The sequence below is a fragment of the Globicephala melas genome, chromosome 13 (assembly GCF_963455315.2).
Source record: "Globicephala melas chromosome 13, mGloMel1.2, whole genome shotgun sequence".
Lineage (NCBI taxonomy): Eukaryota > Metazoa > Chordata > Mammalia > Artiodactyla > Delphinidae > Globicephala > Globicephala melas.
This window is the reverse complement of record NC_083326.1, coordinates 58,682,122-58,698,604: the sequence shown is the minus strand read 5'-3', so window position 1 is coordinate 58,698,604 and position 16,483 is coordinate 58,682,122. Positions and strand designations below refer to the sequence as shown.

Sequence of the window (16,483 nt, the reverse complement as noted above, 5' to 3'; positions counted from 1 at the left end):
TCTTAATACTTGGTCTTTCTGAAAGGCAAGGCAGCCTCCTTGTATTGATACATTAGGTTGTCCACGATGTTCTTTACCTCTTAGGATACAAAAACAGTGCCTGCCCACAGCAGGTGCTTCCTAAGGATTTATTGAAAAAGGAGAAAAGCTTCTAGCACTAGAAAGAGCTAGAAAGGTCATCCACGTCTGTCTTCTTCCTCAAGATTAAGTATTAACTACCTCTCATAGCTGTAAAAATCTATAAAGATTACCAGATTCCCCTGTTAACTCTTTCCACGGCTAAATTATTATTAAACTCAAAAAATGTTTCCCCATCATGCCTTTTAAATATTAGCAAATTCTGTTAGAACTCATGTCTTTGGAAATAAATGTGTTATCTTACATAACAGGGCTATTGATAGGAGATGTGTGACTGGTAAGTTCACCTAAGAATTTGTTATCAATTCATATGCAATTTCTATCAAGCACAATTTCTAAGTCTCCCTGAATAATGCTCAGCCATCTTTATAACACTGTGTCACTATGCACTTCATGATAAAGGGGTTGACATTATTTTATCACGACAATATATACGACAGTTCCACAATTAAAAATCTCAGAAGCAGCACTACTGAACGACTTTATACAGGCTTATTCATAAGGAATAAGTTTAAATAATTCACTTTATCCAACCCACAGCTGTCCAGAAAGCCTACACACAATTTCAAATCTATGAATATTAATCCTACTCTCAAATTCTTCTAGAGCACGAGATTTCATAAACTCCACTTCATACAATTTGTAATATTCACAGTTGTGTGGCTTCATACAATGTAACTTTGTGTATTATTTCATTTAGAATGAGTATTTATTAGTGAAAAGAAAATACTTTCCAACAATAGGAACAAACTATTTATATTGTCTTTATTCAGAAAAAAAATGTGAATTATAACACTCAAGGATATCCTTTTTTGCAATAGTTGACCGTCGAACAATGCAGGGGTTAGGGGCACCAACCCTCCGCTCAGACAAAAATTCTGGGTATAACTTAGAGGTGGTCCTTCTGTATACACGATTCAGTTGGGCACCCGCGATTCAACCAACCATGGGTCATGTGGTACTGTAGTGTTTACTATTGAAAAACATCTGCATATAAGTGGAACCACACAGTTCAAACTCATGCTGTCAAGGATCAACTGTATTTACAAAACCGTTTCCCCTTCTTTCTTTTCCTTCCAGACTCCTCCAAGCCTTTAATTGTCAATCATCAAGGGAGGCGTATCTCTTAAGATGATCTACTTCAGCGGTTCTCAAAGTATCTTCTAGGGACCCCTGAAATCCCCAAGTTACTTACAGGGAGTCCACAAGGTCAAAACTGTTTTCCTGAGAGTAATAGGCCATTATTTGACTTTATTATTCCCATTTTTCTCTCAGTTACTAACAGGTGTACATCATTGCTCTGATGGCTAACGGAGTGCACGTACTCTGATGTACGCTGTTTTCAAAATTATTCAGTTTTCATTCAACCCAGAAAATATAAATAGAAACTTCCCACATGATCAGAAGTTCTTTGGATATTGCAAAAACAATTTTAAGGGTGTAAAGGGGTTCTACGACCAAAAAGTTTGAGAACCATTCAACAACCCCAAAATCTCAGTGGCTTCACACAGGAAGTTTTTCTCTCACTCAGGCACAAGACCCCTGCACTCAGTTGCGTGCGTGCACGCGTGTGTGTGTGTGTGTGTGTGTGTGTGTGTGTGTGTGTGTGTGTGTGTGTGTGTGTGTGTTGGGAGCAGGGTTGGGTTTCAGGAGGAGTCGTTTCTACATTTTGTCACTCAGGCACCCAGGCTAAAAGCATCGCAATCACCAAGGCAGGAACAAGGGAAGAGAACACAGGGAATCTGGCTCTAAAAGCTTCTGCCTGAAAGCGACACGTGTCACTTGAACGCACAGTCACCAGCCACAGCAGGTGTGGCCACATCTACATCAGAGGGCACAGAGGTGCACATGCTTCCCTGTTTCTAGAACATGGGAGCTGGAAGCAGTGACTCAACACCCTCCCCACAAATACCACAGGGTTCTCCCTTCAGGCGGCTCTCCACTTCCCAGCATCTTGTCCCAGAGTTATTCACCCTCATGACCACGTATTAATGGGGCCTCACAAACCATTTCAGGAAACATGCGGAGAGACGCTACTGAAATACGACATACACAGGTTCACGTATTTCAATTGTTTTCTATTTCAAAACAATTGCAAAACATCAAATCTAAACAGAATATGGATGGTAAAGGCTTGCCAAAGCTAGTATACAGTGCTATTGTGTAAAATGGGCATTAAATGCCTCTGTTTGACCGACATGTAAAACCAATTATTTATAGTAATTTGTGCCATCAACAAATGTCCAACACCTTTTTATAAGAGCAAGACCCAGATCAATTCAAATAAATTAACATTCCTGTCTGAAACGACTCATCATCCAGCCCAAGTAACACATTCACATGTCAGTGGGGGCTGCCCCAATGACCCGTCCGCTGAAAAATACAAACTATCATTTTGTTTTCCAAATAACAAGCATTGATTGCAGTGTTAGAAAGGTCACTCGTCATCAGCTCAGTCACTGAGCTGCTGGTAAATTGCAGCCTGTCACTCCGCAGGGAGCCAGGACCATGGGGGGGGGGGGACTCAGGCACGTTGTGTTTATACAGTACAATTGGGGAGGTGACACCATTTCCACAAGGTGTGTGTTTAACAGGACGGGTGTCACGGTCAACAGAGATGGGAAGAGGAAGCAGCATGAAAGGAATGACTATAAGAGAGGTCTCATCATTTCCCAAGATGCCCCCAGAAACCTACTGATTCCTATTTGCCTTAAACTTGCCTGGATCAAACCCAGCCTATGTCTCCAAGTCTTATGCCAAAGATTTCAATATTTTGTACATTTTCTCTGGGTCACAGAAGAAAAGATGTTCTCTAGAAGGAACCAGGAGAAATAAAATTAAGAAGCACCTCTGTATTCGGAAACCTGAAGCATTCAAAAAAGAACAGGGCATTGGAAAAAACAGCTTCCCGTGGTATCCTCTCAGAGGGCACCGCTGTATTCACGTGCTACCCCGCACATACGGGGTACAGTCAGTTGCATAATGGGTTGTCTGGATGTGTCGTCCACCACAGAAAGGAGTTAGGATGTCCAGCCGGCAATTAATTAAATAGCCATATTTATTTCCCTTTCAACCACTTAAAGCTTTTAAATATCACTTTAAGATATAATTTATCACAATCTCCTAGGATAAAATATCTGTCAACTATGAATTAAAGTCCACTTATTTAATGATCCGCTCAATCATTTCATGAAGCTTGCCAAGAAATCCTTTATGAATTTTTCTGTGTTCAGCCCCACATTATGGATGAGATACAAATGAATTCAAGCATGTACCCAAAAATAAAATGTAATAATTCCTTATGCGTCTTCTTACAAAGTTCCAGTTAGCCACCAAAATATCTACCAATAGGATAACGATCTTTATACTTGATTCACCCACCAAGGCATAAGACCGCAGCGTGAAGCATCTGTCCTATTTTAGAAAGTCCTAAAATTATATCCCTGAAGTGTGTCACTGTACATGGGCCCATCAGCTCCACTAAACTTCTCCGGTGAAGACCAAGGAATCAACCCGAGATGCTCAGAAGGGAAAATGGGAGTCAACCTAGGCTTCTTAAATATAAATATTTTCAGTGTAATTTGACAGGATAGATTTTTGCCTAAAAGGCATCTGTGGATAAGAATCTCATTGGCACTAAGACAGTGAAGCTCTATGTGTCTTTTGTTTCCCACGTTTATAGTACAAATTTTGCTTAGTTTTAAAACTATAGAAAAGTTGAAAAAGTAGTATGATAAATGTTTATACATACTTCACCCAGGCTTAACAACTGTTAACATCTCACCACATTTGCACACATACTGTCACACACACACACACACACACACACACACACACACACACTTTTTAACATGAATCTCCCAAGAACAAGGAAATTCTCCTCCATATTCCTATGCTTTGTGATAGGATACTTATTTACTAACCAAACTTCCTTCTTTTTTTTTTTAACAACTTTATTGGAGTAAAATTGCTTTACAATGGTGTGTTAGTTTCTGCTGTATAACAAAGTGAATCAGCTATACATATACATATGTCCCCATATCTCAAACTTCCTTCTTACATCTTTTCCTGATCCCTCGTATGAGCAGTTCTTTCTTTTCCTCTCTGCAAACAGAGTCAATTCCTTTCTCGTTCCCTTTGTCAGAAATCGAGTCAAATGGCCTCCTTGCTGTGCATCCTGCACCAGCTCAGGACGGCCTTTGGGAGTCTTTCCTCCAGCCTCACCCCTTTCCTCCCCATCCGCAGTGCCTGCAGTCCCGACACTGTCTGCTCCTGAGCAGCCCTGGGCAAGCCTGTGCCCCCCGCTGGCCAGCACTGCCGCGGGACAGGGCGATCCTTCTGCCCGGCAGGCCCACCTGCTCCGGTCCCACTCCTCATGCTTGCCTGGCCCCTCTCAGGTGCCACCTCCTCCATCAGACCTTCTGCTTGCCCTCACTCCTGGCCTCTGTCTGGGCAGCAGTCTGGCCCCCACCAGGGTACTGGGCCCACCACTTCTGTTCTGGAAGACTGGCTCTGGGTCATCGCTACCTCCCAGTGCCCGGAGCACACACAGGGCCTCACACAGTTGGAGGCCCAAAGAGGGAAGGGCCTTCCATCTCCTCCTGGTCTATGGCAAAAAGAACAACCCAGGCTTAACTAGTTCTTCTTTAAATGTATTCATCTCTTCCATTTCTTGGACCATGGGAGGCCCCGAAGGGGCTGAAAAGGGGCCTTTCCTCTGTGACGGTCTGGTCTGTGGCAGGCTGGAGACAGGGGTGACCGGACCCCAGCACCACACAGAATGGCCCAGGCCTTCCCCACGCTGGTGTCTGTGTGAGGACAGCTTCATGCCACCAACAAGCTGCCAGCTAGCACACCAGCGGCCCACCCAAAACTCCTCTGACCCAAAGACCCTGCCTTCCATTAAGAGAGGCTGCCACTCCCTGGACCCGACTGGTAAGTCTTCCTCAGGTCTAGGGTTCTCTGGTCTTCGGTCCAGCCCCACTCGCCGCCCCTTTGTAGTCCAAGGTATCTCAAAAGATGGTAAGACTGTCTCCAAGTGTCCCATCAAAACCTGCTGTCCCTTCTCCCCACCCTCCTCCCTTCCAACAACACGGCCAGGCCCAGCTCCAGGGCGCCTGCACACAGAACACAGAGTACGTGGGCACCAGCCAGCACCTGGGTGTGAATTTCTCAGCCTGGCATCACAACTGCCCAGTGGACCCATGGCCCTGGACCCTGCCCTGGACCCTCAGCCCCTCCTCAACTCAGCCACGGAGAGATTTACAGCATCTGTCACGATTGGCCTGCGTGTTTATTCCATTACTTGGTTTCACATAACTCTTATGGTGTCATCTCGTACAATTTTACAGGAAATTAAGCAAGAAATAAACCTATTTTAAAAACACATATTGGGACTTCCCTGGTGGCGCAGTGGTTAAGAATCCGCCTGCCAACGCAGGGGACATGGGTTCGATCCCTGGTCTGGGAAGATCCCACGTGCTGCGGAGCAACTAAGCCCATGCGCCACAACTACTGAGCCTGCACACCTAGAGCCAATGCTCTGAAACAAGAGAAGCCACTGCAATCTCACCACAACTAGAGAAAGCCTGTGTGCAGCAACGAAGACCCAATGCAGCCTTAAATTAATCAATTTTAAAAAACACAAACAAACATATTTATATGTACAGGCTCACTTGTATACTTTTTAGCAAATATTTACAAAATAGTCAGCCACTGTTCTTCCTTTTTGTAACAGTTTCCCAATCAGTCAAGACAGGAATGTAGAACAAATCTAAAGGAGAACATTTGTGGAACACTGAATATAAACTATTGAAATAAGTGTTCATACAGAATACGCTGGTCCCCTTGAAACACTTAACTATTAAAAATCAAGACACTTTTCAAAAAAAGAATGACTGCCCTGATCTTGAATAAAAACTGAATCATAGGAAACATTATGCGGAATGAAATAAGAGAGACACAAAAGAACCACTATTGCATGATGCCTCTTGCATAGGGCACCCGGAGTGGACCAATTCATAGAGACAGGAAGGAGGATGGTGGTGGCCAGGGGCTGGGGAGAGGGGGGACGGGGAGTTAGTGTTTAATGGCTACAAAGTTTCAGTTTGGGAAGACGAAAAAGTTTCTGGAGATGGATGGTGGTGATGGTTGCACGGCAGTGTGAATGTACTTAATGCCACAGAACTGTACTCTTTTTTTTTTTTTTTTTGCGGTACGCAGGCCTCTCACTGTTGTGGCCTCTCCCGTTGCGGAGCACAGGCTCCGGACGCCCAGGCTCAGCGGCCATGGCTCACGGGCCTAGCCGCTCCGCGGCATGTGGGATCTTCCCGGACCGGGGCACGAACCCGTGTCCCCTGCATCGGCAGGCGGACTCTCAACCACTGCGCCACCAGGGAAGCCCAGACTCTAATCTTAAAAACGGTAAATTGGGGACTTCCCTGGTGGTCCAGACTTTGCCTTCCAATGCAGGGGGTGCTGGTTCCATCCCTGGTCAGGGAGGTAAGATCCCACATGCCCCAAGGCCAAAAAACCCAAAACATAAAACAGAAGCAGTATTGTAACAAATTCAGTAAAGACTTTTACAAAAATGGTCCACACCAAACAAATCTTTAAAAAACATAGTAAATTGTATGTTACATGTTTTTACGTCTGAATGGAGCACACTGTCTACACTCATGTTAAAATGAGTCCACCCAGAGCCCTCTGCTGTTTAACTAAGAACTCCCCAAAGATCACTGATCTGAAATGGGGTTCTTTTGTTATCACCTAAAGTTATTTTTCTAAATTTTGTAACTTAGAAACTGCTGGCAGGATGCAATTCCGGTCCAGTTCCTTTCACCGTGTCTCATCATTCACGGTTTCAAAGCTACTGGAAACCCATTTTGAGCATCACCAGGGTGATATGAGCGAGATCCAGAGAGGATGCTCATCAAGGACCATCCTACACCTTGGATGTCAGGCAGGGACCTCACTGTGGGACACGTGAATAAGATGCTCAAAGACAATAAAACGTGTCATTTCCTGAGTTCTGGAGCAGAAATATTCAGAATCAACTAAAATAACACCAAATTCAAAGACCTCCCCCACATTTTTAAAGTATTTTATAATACTTTTTATTACAAAGTTACACTTAATCATAAAGAAAATGTGTAATGTAGAAGTGACAGGACAATTACCCCCAATCCTACCATCCTGGCAAAAAAAGTTCATATTTTAATGGACTTCTCTCAACTTGCTTTTCGATCCATTCAAAAATTATATGAAGATCTATACCTTTTGTTTCTTATTTGGTATCACTTAGAAGGGAAAATAGGAAATCGGCATGAACTGCCCGCTTCACAGAGAGTCCAAATTAAACTAAAAGATGAATTCCTACCAACTGCTCCTGGAAAGTTACTTAGTAATAAAAGGAGGACGTTTCTTGAATTCTGTGCTGGGCCAGGTAGGAGGCTAAGTCTCTGAAGTGGATAATTTTGTCTCCCTTGGTCAATAACCCCATGAGGCAGGTTCTAAATGCCTTTCCAACACCTTCGGGATCCTGTAGGGCTGACAGCCCCCTCCCCCCGGCAGAGTTCCCCCTGCCTCAGCTCTGCCCCTGCTCTTCCCTCTGGGAGGACCACTCAGCCTCCAGGCCTCCTTGTCCCTGGTAGGACCCCCTCTCTGCTCACAGAGCGGCTGCTCCTGTCTGCCGCTCCCATCCCTTACTAAGCCCTTGTCCTGATTTAGTTTTTCTTCACAGCCCTAGAATGTCTCCCCATCACACTCTAAGTCTGTCTGCTTATCACAGCCCCCATGCCTCACAGTCAGCCAGAGCACAGACTCCATTATTGTCGCTCCAGCTCCTAGCGCCAGGCCCCCGGACATCACTCCACGAACATGTATCACGAACTAATCCTACACCCATGAGGAGCCTGAGGACCTGAGAGCTGAAGAGTCGGCCAAGGTCCACAGCTGTGAAGCCACAGAGCCAGAATCTGACCCGGGAGTGGGCAGCAACCCCACGGGGAGAGCCTTCCAATTCATTTCCAGAAGATCCAAATAGTTGCCACCTGGGAGGAAGGCTGCCCGTGCCCCCCTCACTAGATGCAAGTGCTCGGGTGGGAAGTTGCCTCCCTGGCAACTCAGAAAAGCAAAAATGGGGGCTTTTCTCTCCTATAAGCCTGGGGCAGGTGTACGTCTCTGAACTTCAGTCCTCTTGGGTGTAAAACAGATATAACGCCGTCTGATCTCCCAGGGTTGTCATGAGGATCAGAGGATACACAGCAAAGAAGCAACTTTTGTCAGCTGCTAGGAGTCATGTACGTGTACAAGATTACTTTGGTTTATGAGGGAGAATTATCAGAAGGTACTGCACTGCCACTTGCCTGGGATTTCAATGTTTTTGCTCTTGCTTTTTGCTTTTTGTGTGTTTTTAAGACACAGCACAGCCAAGAAAGCTAAATTTGATGCTATGCTGTGCTGAGTCTGATGAACTAAATTTCATATTACCTTTTACGTTTTTACATCTAGAAAGTCATTAATTAATGAGGGGAAACATGGTCTCCCAGGATCTGATCTTTTGGCAATCCAAGAATGATCTCACTAGACTGAGAATGTAGGTGCATCGCCAGGGAGGGGATCCTTATTTGGTTCGTTCAGCAATGGAGCCCAAGCATCTTGAACGATGCCTCGCACGTAGCAGGTGTTCAATACATATTTGTTGAATGTTGACAGATTCAAAGAATGAAAGAAATAATTAAACAACTGTGCGAATGTTCTTTGCCAGAAATATTACTCACTAGATACACACTGAAATTTAAGGAGGAAAAATGTCTTTTCAAGCCCAAAGTTTTCTGCTCTTTGTCACTCAAAGAGCAGAAGACTTTGCATAAGCCCTGAAGTGTGAATACACAGGACGTCTTCCCCAGGAGGAAAACATGCCTGGTGAACGCACCCCAAGAGGAAACTGCAATTCCTTTGTCTGTCAATCCATCATCTTTCCCAAAACAAATACATGCAGTCACTTTTTTTCCATTTTCTGGGGCATCACACTAAGAGTCCACATTGCTCCTTCATCCTGCATGGCCCTCTCTCTGCCTTTCACATGGATACCCTCGGAAATGACTCAATCCTCAGTCACAACATCTCCACAAAGATCGGCAACCCCACCACTCCCAATCTGCATTATGTAAAACCAAGATGTGGAGGCCAAGTGAGGTTGCCCAGGATGCACACTATACAACCTGTATAGGAGCACTATACAACCTGGAAGAGTATTACATTCTCCCAGCACTAAGGGCCCAATTTACTTCATCACAGCCTTTTTAGAGGTATGATGTTTTACGGGGACCACAGGGGTTATAAATAAATGTCAATTTTATAAGTATCAAATGGCTATGGTTGTAAGCTACCTTTACATTTTTAATATTATGGATGAATTTATTGCTAATTTTTTAAATTAAACAGGATCACATTTTCTAATACATAAGATATGGAATATGTTAACTATCCATTTCATAGAACTGGAGCGCTAGGGTCCAAACACGAATACTGTAACAACATGTAAACACATCAACTATTCTCAAACTGTGCACATGTTTTTACACCACGAAACACTCCTAATCAAACACTTCTTAGTCTATAGGGATAATCATACAAGGCGCTGCTCTATATAAAGTGATAGAAGCAACGGTACTATCAAAATGTACCAGGTTATCATTTGGTTACTTAATCAAGGGTTCTTGTGCTCAGAGTATAATCCTTATGGTAAAGTTTAAGAGAGTTGCCCATTGCTAATGGAGCTCAATGAATATGAAATGAACCACGTGCTTTCCAATAAAAGAGAAATCACAGGTAGCATGCTTTCACCATCAGGAGAACTGTGTGGTTCAGAGCTAGCTGCAAAAGTATCATCAACTATCACATAAATGTTGGCTTGAAATACAAAAAAATTAAGTGACATTTGGTATTTATTTTCCCTAACTATATATTTCCATAGCTAACATCACAGCATCAGAATAGTTATCAACCAGCTTGTATAAAGCTCCAGACTGTATTTAAATAGTTTAAACGTGGTTAAAAAATAACCTCACACACGAAGATACAGAGAAACAAACCCTGCACACTGAAGCATCATTCTCCAAAAAGACACAGAAAAAGTAAACTTTAATTACAGTAAATTTAAAAATCAGAGTAAAAATTTTAGTCTATATCACCATCATCATTGTTAAATTCATCTTGGAAGATTATCTGCTTATTAGAATCACAAGAGTTCCACAAGGATATTGGTACTAAACAGTAAAGAATGTCACGGTGCTTTCCAATAGATAGCAAATTTATGGGAAAGATAGAGAAAATCCCTGATCATCACATTTTTTTTTCTTACTGATTTTAATAGCCCAATGTTTGGAAAAGAAATCATCTGAAAGTGAAAGAAAATGTGAAAAAATGTTTATATGTTAACAGTTATAATATGAATACAGAAAATCATTACAATATAAGCCAGGAGTCCAAAACAACAATTAAAGCTGATGCCAAAATGGTCTAAGACAGAGGTTAGTATAATTGTTGTGGAAAGGTCCAGAAACGAGATATCTAGGCTTTGTGAACCCTACAGCCTCTGTTCCAACTACTCAGACTACTCAGCTCTGTCACTGCGGCCCAAAAGCAGGCACAGACAATATGTAACAAATGGGCATGGCCGTGTGCCAACAAAACTTCGTTTATGGACACTGAAATTGGAATTTCGTGTGTCACAAAATAGTATTATTATTATTTTGATTTTAAAAAACCATTTAGGACTTCCCTGGTGGCACAGTGGTTAAGAATCCGCCTGCCAATGCAGGGGACATAAGTTTGATCCCTGGTCCTCGGAGATCCCATATGCCGCGGAGCAACTAAGCCCATGCGCCACAGCTACTAAGCCTGTGCTCTAGAGCCCACGAGCCACAACTACTGAGCCCACGTGCCTAGAGCCCATGTTCCACAACAAGAGAAGTCACCGCAATGAGAAGCCCGCACACAACAACGAAGAGTAGCCCCTGCACGCCGCAACTAGAGAAAAGCCCACGGGCTGCAACAAAGACCCAACGCAGCCAAAAATAATAAATAAATATATAATAAATAAATAAATAAAACCATTTAAAAATGTAAAAACGGGGACTTCCCTAGTGGCACAGTGGTTGGGTGTCCACCTGCCAATGCAGGGGACACGGGTTTGAGCCCTGGTCTGGGAACATCCCACATGCCGCGGAGTGGCTGAGCCCATGTGCCATGGCCGCTGAGCCTGCGCTCTAGAGCCCGCGACCCACAACTACTGAGCCCGCGTGCCACAACTACTGAAGCCCACGCGCCTGGAGCTCGTGCTCTGCAACGGGAGAGGCCACCGCAGTGAGAGGCCCACGCACCTAGGCGAGGAGTAGCCCCCGCTTGCCGCACATAAAGGGGACCTGCACGCAGCAACGAGGACCCAATGCAGCCATAAGTAAGTAAGTAAATAAATAAATGAATAAAGTTTTTAAAAAATAATAAAAAATAAAAATGTAAAAACCATTCCTAGCATGCAAGCCACACCAAAAAACAGCAGCTAACTGGCTGTGGCTGGCAGGATATAGTTTGCCAGCCCTGGGTCTAAGGCATCACAGAACCAGCCTGCACGTGCAAGACCAAATACAAATACACATGTGAGAACAAATCCAACAATATTTTAAATAAAGGTTTTTAAAACTTAGCCCTTATAAAGTTATGGTTGTATCTGATCTTGCCACCCATTTACCCTGAGAAATTCATAAAACTAGTTTCTGTTTTAGTGTACGAAGGCCAGCCTTGGAATTTGGTTGTGAAAGGAATAAATCTTATACCTATTAATGAAAAGGGAGGAGGAAGAAGAGGCAAAATCCTGAAACTGAAGAGTATTTAAAACTCATGGCTGTATAGACATATTGGAAACTCAGTTTTCACATCCATACCTCAGGATAGTATATGCACGTTTACAAGACGGTAACTTCTAACAATGACATTTCATTGAGAACTTAACTTCTCACTTTCAGAGGGTAGGTCAGCTGGGCCCAAGTCCAAGTCCTCCAAAAACACTGGGCTTACAGTAAGAAAACTGCTCTTAGAATACTTCTAGTCTATACCACACTTAATTCTATGCACTTTTAGATTGCTCGCTAGTTGTATTTTTGTAACCCTCTTTCCCAAGTAGGTGAGTTCCTAGAAAGAATCATTTCATAATCCTTCATCTCCCTCAGTAATCACGATTAGTATACACTAGGGCTCAAAGAATTTTTTTTTAATAACTAAAGTTTGTTTAATAAATAGTAGGAAAAAATACACGTATTTGCAGTTTTGGTAAACTTTTTTTTTTTTTTTTTTTTTTTGGTACACGGGCTCTCACTGTTGTGGCCTCTCCCGTTGCGGAGCACAGCGCAGGCTCAGTGGCCATGGCTCACGGGCCCAGCCGCTCCGCAGCACGTGGGATCCTCCCGGACCCCCTGCATCGGTAGGCGGACTCTCAACCACTGCGCCACCAGGGAAGCCCTTGGTAAACATTTTCATGTGGTGGAAGAACTATCCATTTTCAGGAGCCTTATCTGGACCCATGTCCATAGGCAGAGTCAGAGGAGAGACGACCCACTGCTAGTCTTCCCCCAACTCCCTCCAGACCTGCTGACACCCAAACCACCCACATGTCCTAACCCTAACCCAAAACTTGCACCTGTTTGGGGGTAGGTGTTGAGGATACATCTTATGTAACCATCAGAAACCAGATGGAATTGACAAAAGTGTTAGAAAAGATAACATTCAGAGATCTTAAGTTACAAAGTCCTAATATTAATCACCAAGTATTCTATTAGTCAACAGAAGAAAAATAAATTCAAGCAGAATGTTTCATACCCCCACTTCATTCTTTCAAAGGCAGGAGGGCCTTCAAAGGCCAAATACTTGCAAGGTCACTCTTCCTGTGTTGCTTCAATTACCCAACTGACTATTCCAGGGCGCAACTGGTCTCTGATACGTGTAACCATTTTTGTAATGGCCTCTACTAGAAACCCATCCTTGCTATATTTAAAGCTTGGACATCTTGGTCTGAGATGGTATTATGGGACATCAGAAAGAAGTAAAGGACAAGATGGTAACAAGAAGCTACACCTCCCCCTCCTTCATATCTTCCAGTTTGAATCCTGAATGGGACACAGTCATCACCCCATCTGTCAAGTGAATCTGCAAATCTAAAATTTTAAATGGATATGCAACACCGCAGCCTAAAAATGGTGTCTATTAAAATGATCAAGCGCCAATCTGATTAGAGTCCATGAGTCACCATCTTCCTGATCTTCCAACTAAGGAAGTAGAACTCTTGCTGGTGTTCAGTGGATCAAATGTTTCTCACTCATCAGAAAATTTACTAAGTGCTTCTACAGTGGAAAAAGGACCCACATGCATGCAAAACCATTTTATCAGAATGCTTTGAAGATCACTAGTAACCTCCAGATCCCCCAGGTGCCAGATGAGTCACCTCCCAAGGTCTATTTGTGATGGAGACTTTGTTATTTGGATTCCCCAGCTAGAGTTCCAATCACCAAACTCATCTGCCAGAAGAGACATCGATCTATTTCCCATATGTTCTGCTCCTTGGGAAAGGGTCAATTGGGTAATGGCCATTAATCTAGCTCAGGTGTATCTAACAATAAAGGAAGTAAGCTTTACATTTTAAAGGGAGAGATACAAGGGTCAACTCTTTGTCATTGGTCCTCACATACCATCCCCACCAGCTAATCAGCCTTTGCCACCAAACTCCAAGACCAACACCCTCACTCATTCAACCAATACCCAGTGAACATTTACTGTGATTAAGACTCCTGTGCACCTTTGGTTTTAAAAAGGGAACTTTAAGAGCAAACCTGATGGCATCCATGGATCAGAGGTTGGTTTGGTCAAGGTGTTCACTTGTTCCCAGTTGAAGTCATCATCTTCAGCCTGACTGTATCCACACGTGCTATAAGGCTCATCAAAGAGGCAACCACCTAAAATGTAAAAGAAGGAAGAGTAGCATTAATAAATAATGACCAGAGGTCTGGGGTAAGCTATGATGACTGCAGGGAACCATAAACCTACTCAATGCTCAAAGCGATTTGATTTGGCCTTTTTGCTCAGGAACTGTGGATCCTGACCCCATTGCATCCTTGCGAAGCGCTAGCTGAGTATTCACCATGCCTTGTCAATAATTCTATATTATACTGTTCTCCCAAAAGAATCCAACGTCTGTACAATCCAACTGAAAGTAAGACCTAAGCAGATTTATAACCCATATTCTCCAGATTCATATGAATTAGGCATCATTGATCTTGTGTTCAAAACTTTAATAGAACCATCCTAGGTGTTCAATGTGTTTTCAATAGAAAAAAAACCCATTATGATTTGTCCAAAAAAATGAAGAGAGATACTTCCACCATACCACTGGTAGAGGACAAAACACAGTAAATATTATGGACCTAGCTTGCAAAATATTTTTCTAAGGATTATTCTGAATTGAACATAGAAACAGGTTTTGCTTTAAGACTTTGGAGATTTGAGGTCTCAAAATTAAAAGAGATTATAAATTTGCCTACAGTCCACACAATTTTGAAAGGCAAGAATGAATTCACAACTACACATGTGGTAAACATCTGCTTGATGTCGATGCTAAAAATGAAGCAACTTAAACAAAGAATAAAAGAAAATGCAGTATATGCAAAGCAGGTCCGCTGTTGCAGCACCCTGGGCACTGTGATGATTTTAAGTCCCACCCCACATCTTCTTAAGTGTCTCCTGTTGACTTTAAATTATTATAGCATCAAATCTTTCCCCCAATGTTTCACATTGCCCAAGTGAAGGATTATATCAATCATCTTAATATCATGAAAATTCTACTGCCCATTATATAATGCTATTAATTATATCAATTTAAAAGATTAATTATAATCACTTGCCAATGATGAGAATTAAGGGTCTGGTCAAGAAAACACAAACATAAGAATATAATTACCCTATGGCTGTACTGTATGCCCTGGCAGCAAGAAAATAAATAAAACAATAATAATAAAGCAACTGCACAAACTCAGAGGTAGGGTCACCTGGTCCAATTTCCATCCACATGCTTCCATCAGTTCTACAACCTTCTAGACAGACAGACAGCTTCTGAACAGGTGGGCACCCAGCATTTAGAAAAGCATACCTCACATGTAGACAATTCCCCTTAAAAAGGCCCAAACACTGCTTCTTGAAATGTATACCCGTTTATCTCAGCTCTTCCCTGTGAAGAAACAGTGAAAAAATCTCAGCTCTTACACGGGAAAGCTAACTATTTGAAAAGAGCCATCAAGTTCTATATTTTTGCTTCTCCAGGCAAAACATGCTTTGCTCCCCCTCCCTCCCTCCCTCCCACTACAAGGTTCTCAGATGTTTGCCATCCTGGCAGGTGTTCTGAACACTGTCCAGTTCATCAGCACTCTTCCAAACCAATGACTCCCAGTACTGCAGCCCGAATTCAACTGGCTACTTCCCTTGACCTCAGACTGTCAACAGTCTGAGCTGACTGCTGGTCTATCCCGAGATTCCTAGAGCCTGGAATCCCACGTGTCTTCCTTATACCACTGCCATGGAGCCATTTCTCCCCTTTGCAATAAGGGAAGTGACTTTCTGTACATTTATCCTTTCTAAACCCCATATAATGTTTGCAGGGCATCTCTCCAGCCTGTTGAGAGCTTTTGGGATCCTGATTTTGCCATTTGGGTGTCAGTCTTCCTACCTAGATTTGGGTGATTTGCCAATTTGATTAAGCATGCTTTCTGTCTGCCTCCAAATCACTGAGAAAAAATGTTCAACAGGGCAGAGACAAGGGACCTCGGGCCATTTTCCTCGGGCCATTTTAAGAGGTGTCCCCCAGCTTTCTGCTTTTGTCTTAGTCACTGGCTCCAGGCATGATGGTGAAATCAGTGGCCCTGGACACCATCCTCTGTAACACTTTTAACAGAACTGGCCAATTAAACATTCTGCTGGGAACAGAAAACTCATTATAAAGATACAGCATTAACTCAATACTTCACCTTGACAACAATTGGTAATTTATACTTCCCTCTTACTCAGCTTTAACAAGTCCAGAAACACAGTGGATTTGTTTTAAGCACATAATACTAACAACTTTCTAATTTGGGATAAGAAATGTTAGAAGGCCACGCAAACATTTATGAGAAATATTCTCCCTTGCTTGCAAATCCTAATTTTGATATAGAAAATAGCTTCAGTGCTGTAGGAATAAGCCCAAACAGCAGTAGCACTAATAATATTCAAAAGAATGAAAGAACCATGAATTTTGACAGAA

The 16,483-nt window shown here is 42.9% G+C and overlaps 1 protein-coding gene across 7 annotated transcripts in view; it reads right to left on the bottom strand.

Moving 5' to 3' along the window:
- Positions 1-16,483, bottom strand: part of PTPRM (protein tyrosine phosphatase receptor type M) — a 745,966-nt gene that overhangs the window by 554,844 nt on the left and 174,639 nt on the right. For all 7 annotated transcript variants that reach the window (XM_060310545.2, XM_060310547.2, XM_060310546.2 and 4 more), the window contains exon 2: positions 14,025-14,147. In XM_060310545.2, coding sequence (XP_060166528.1) covers positions 14,025-14,147 — 123 coding nt within the window. The remainder of the gene's footprint in view (positions 1-14,024; positions 14,148-16,483) is intronic.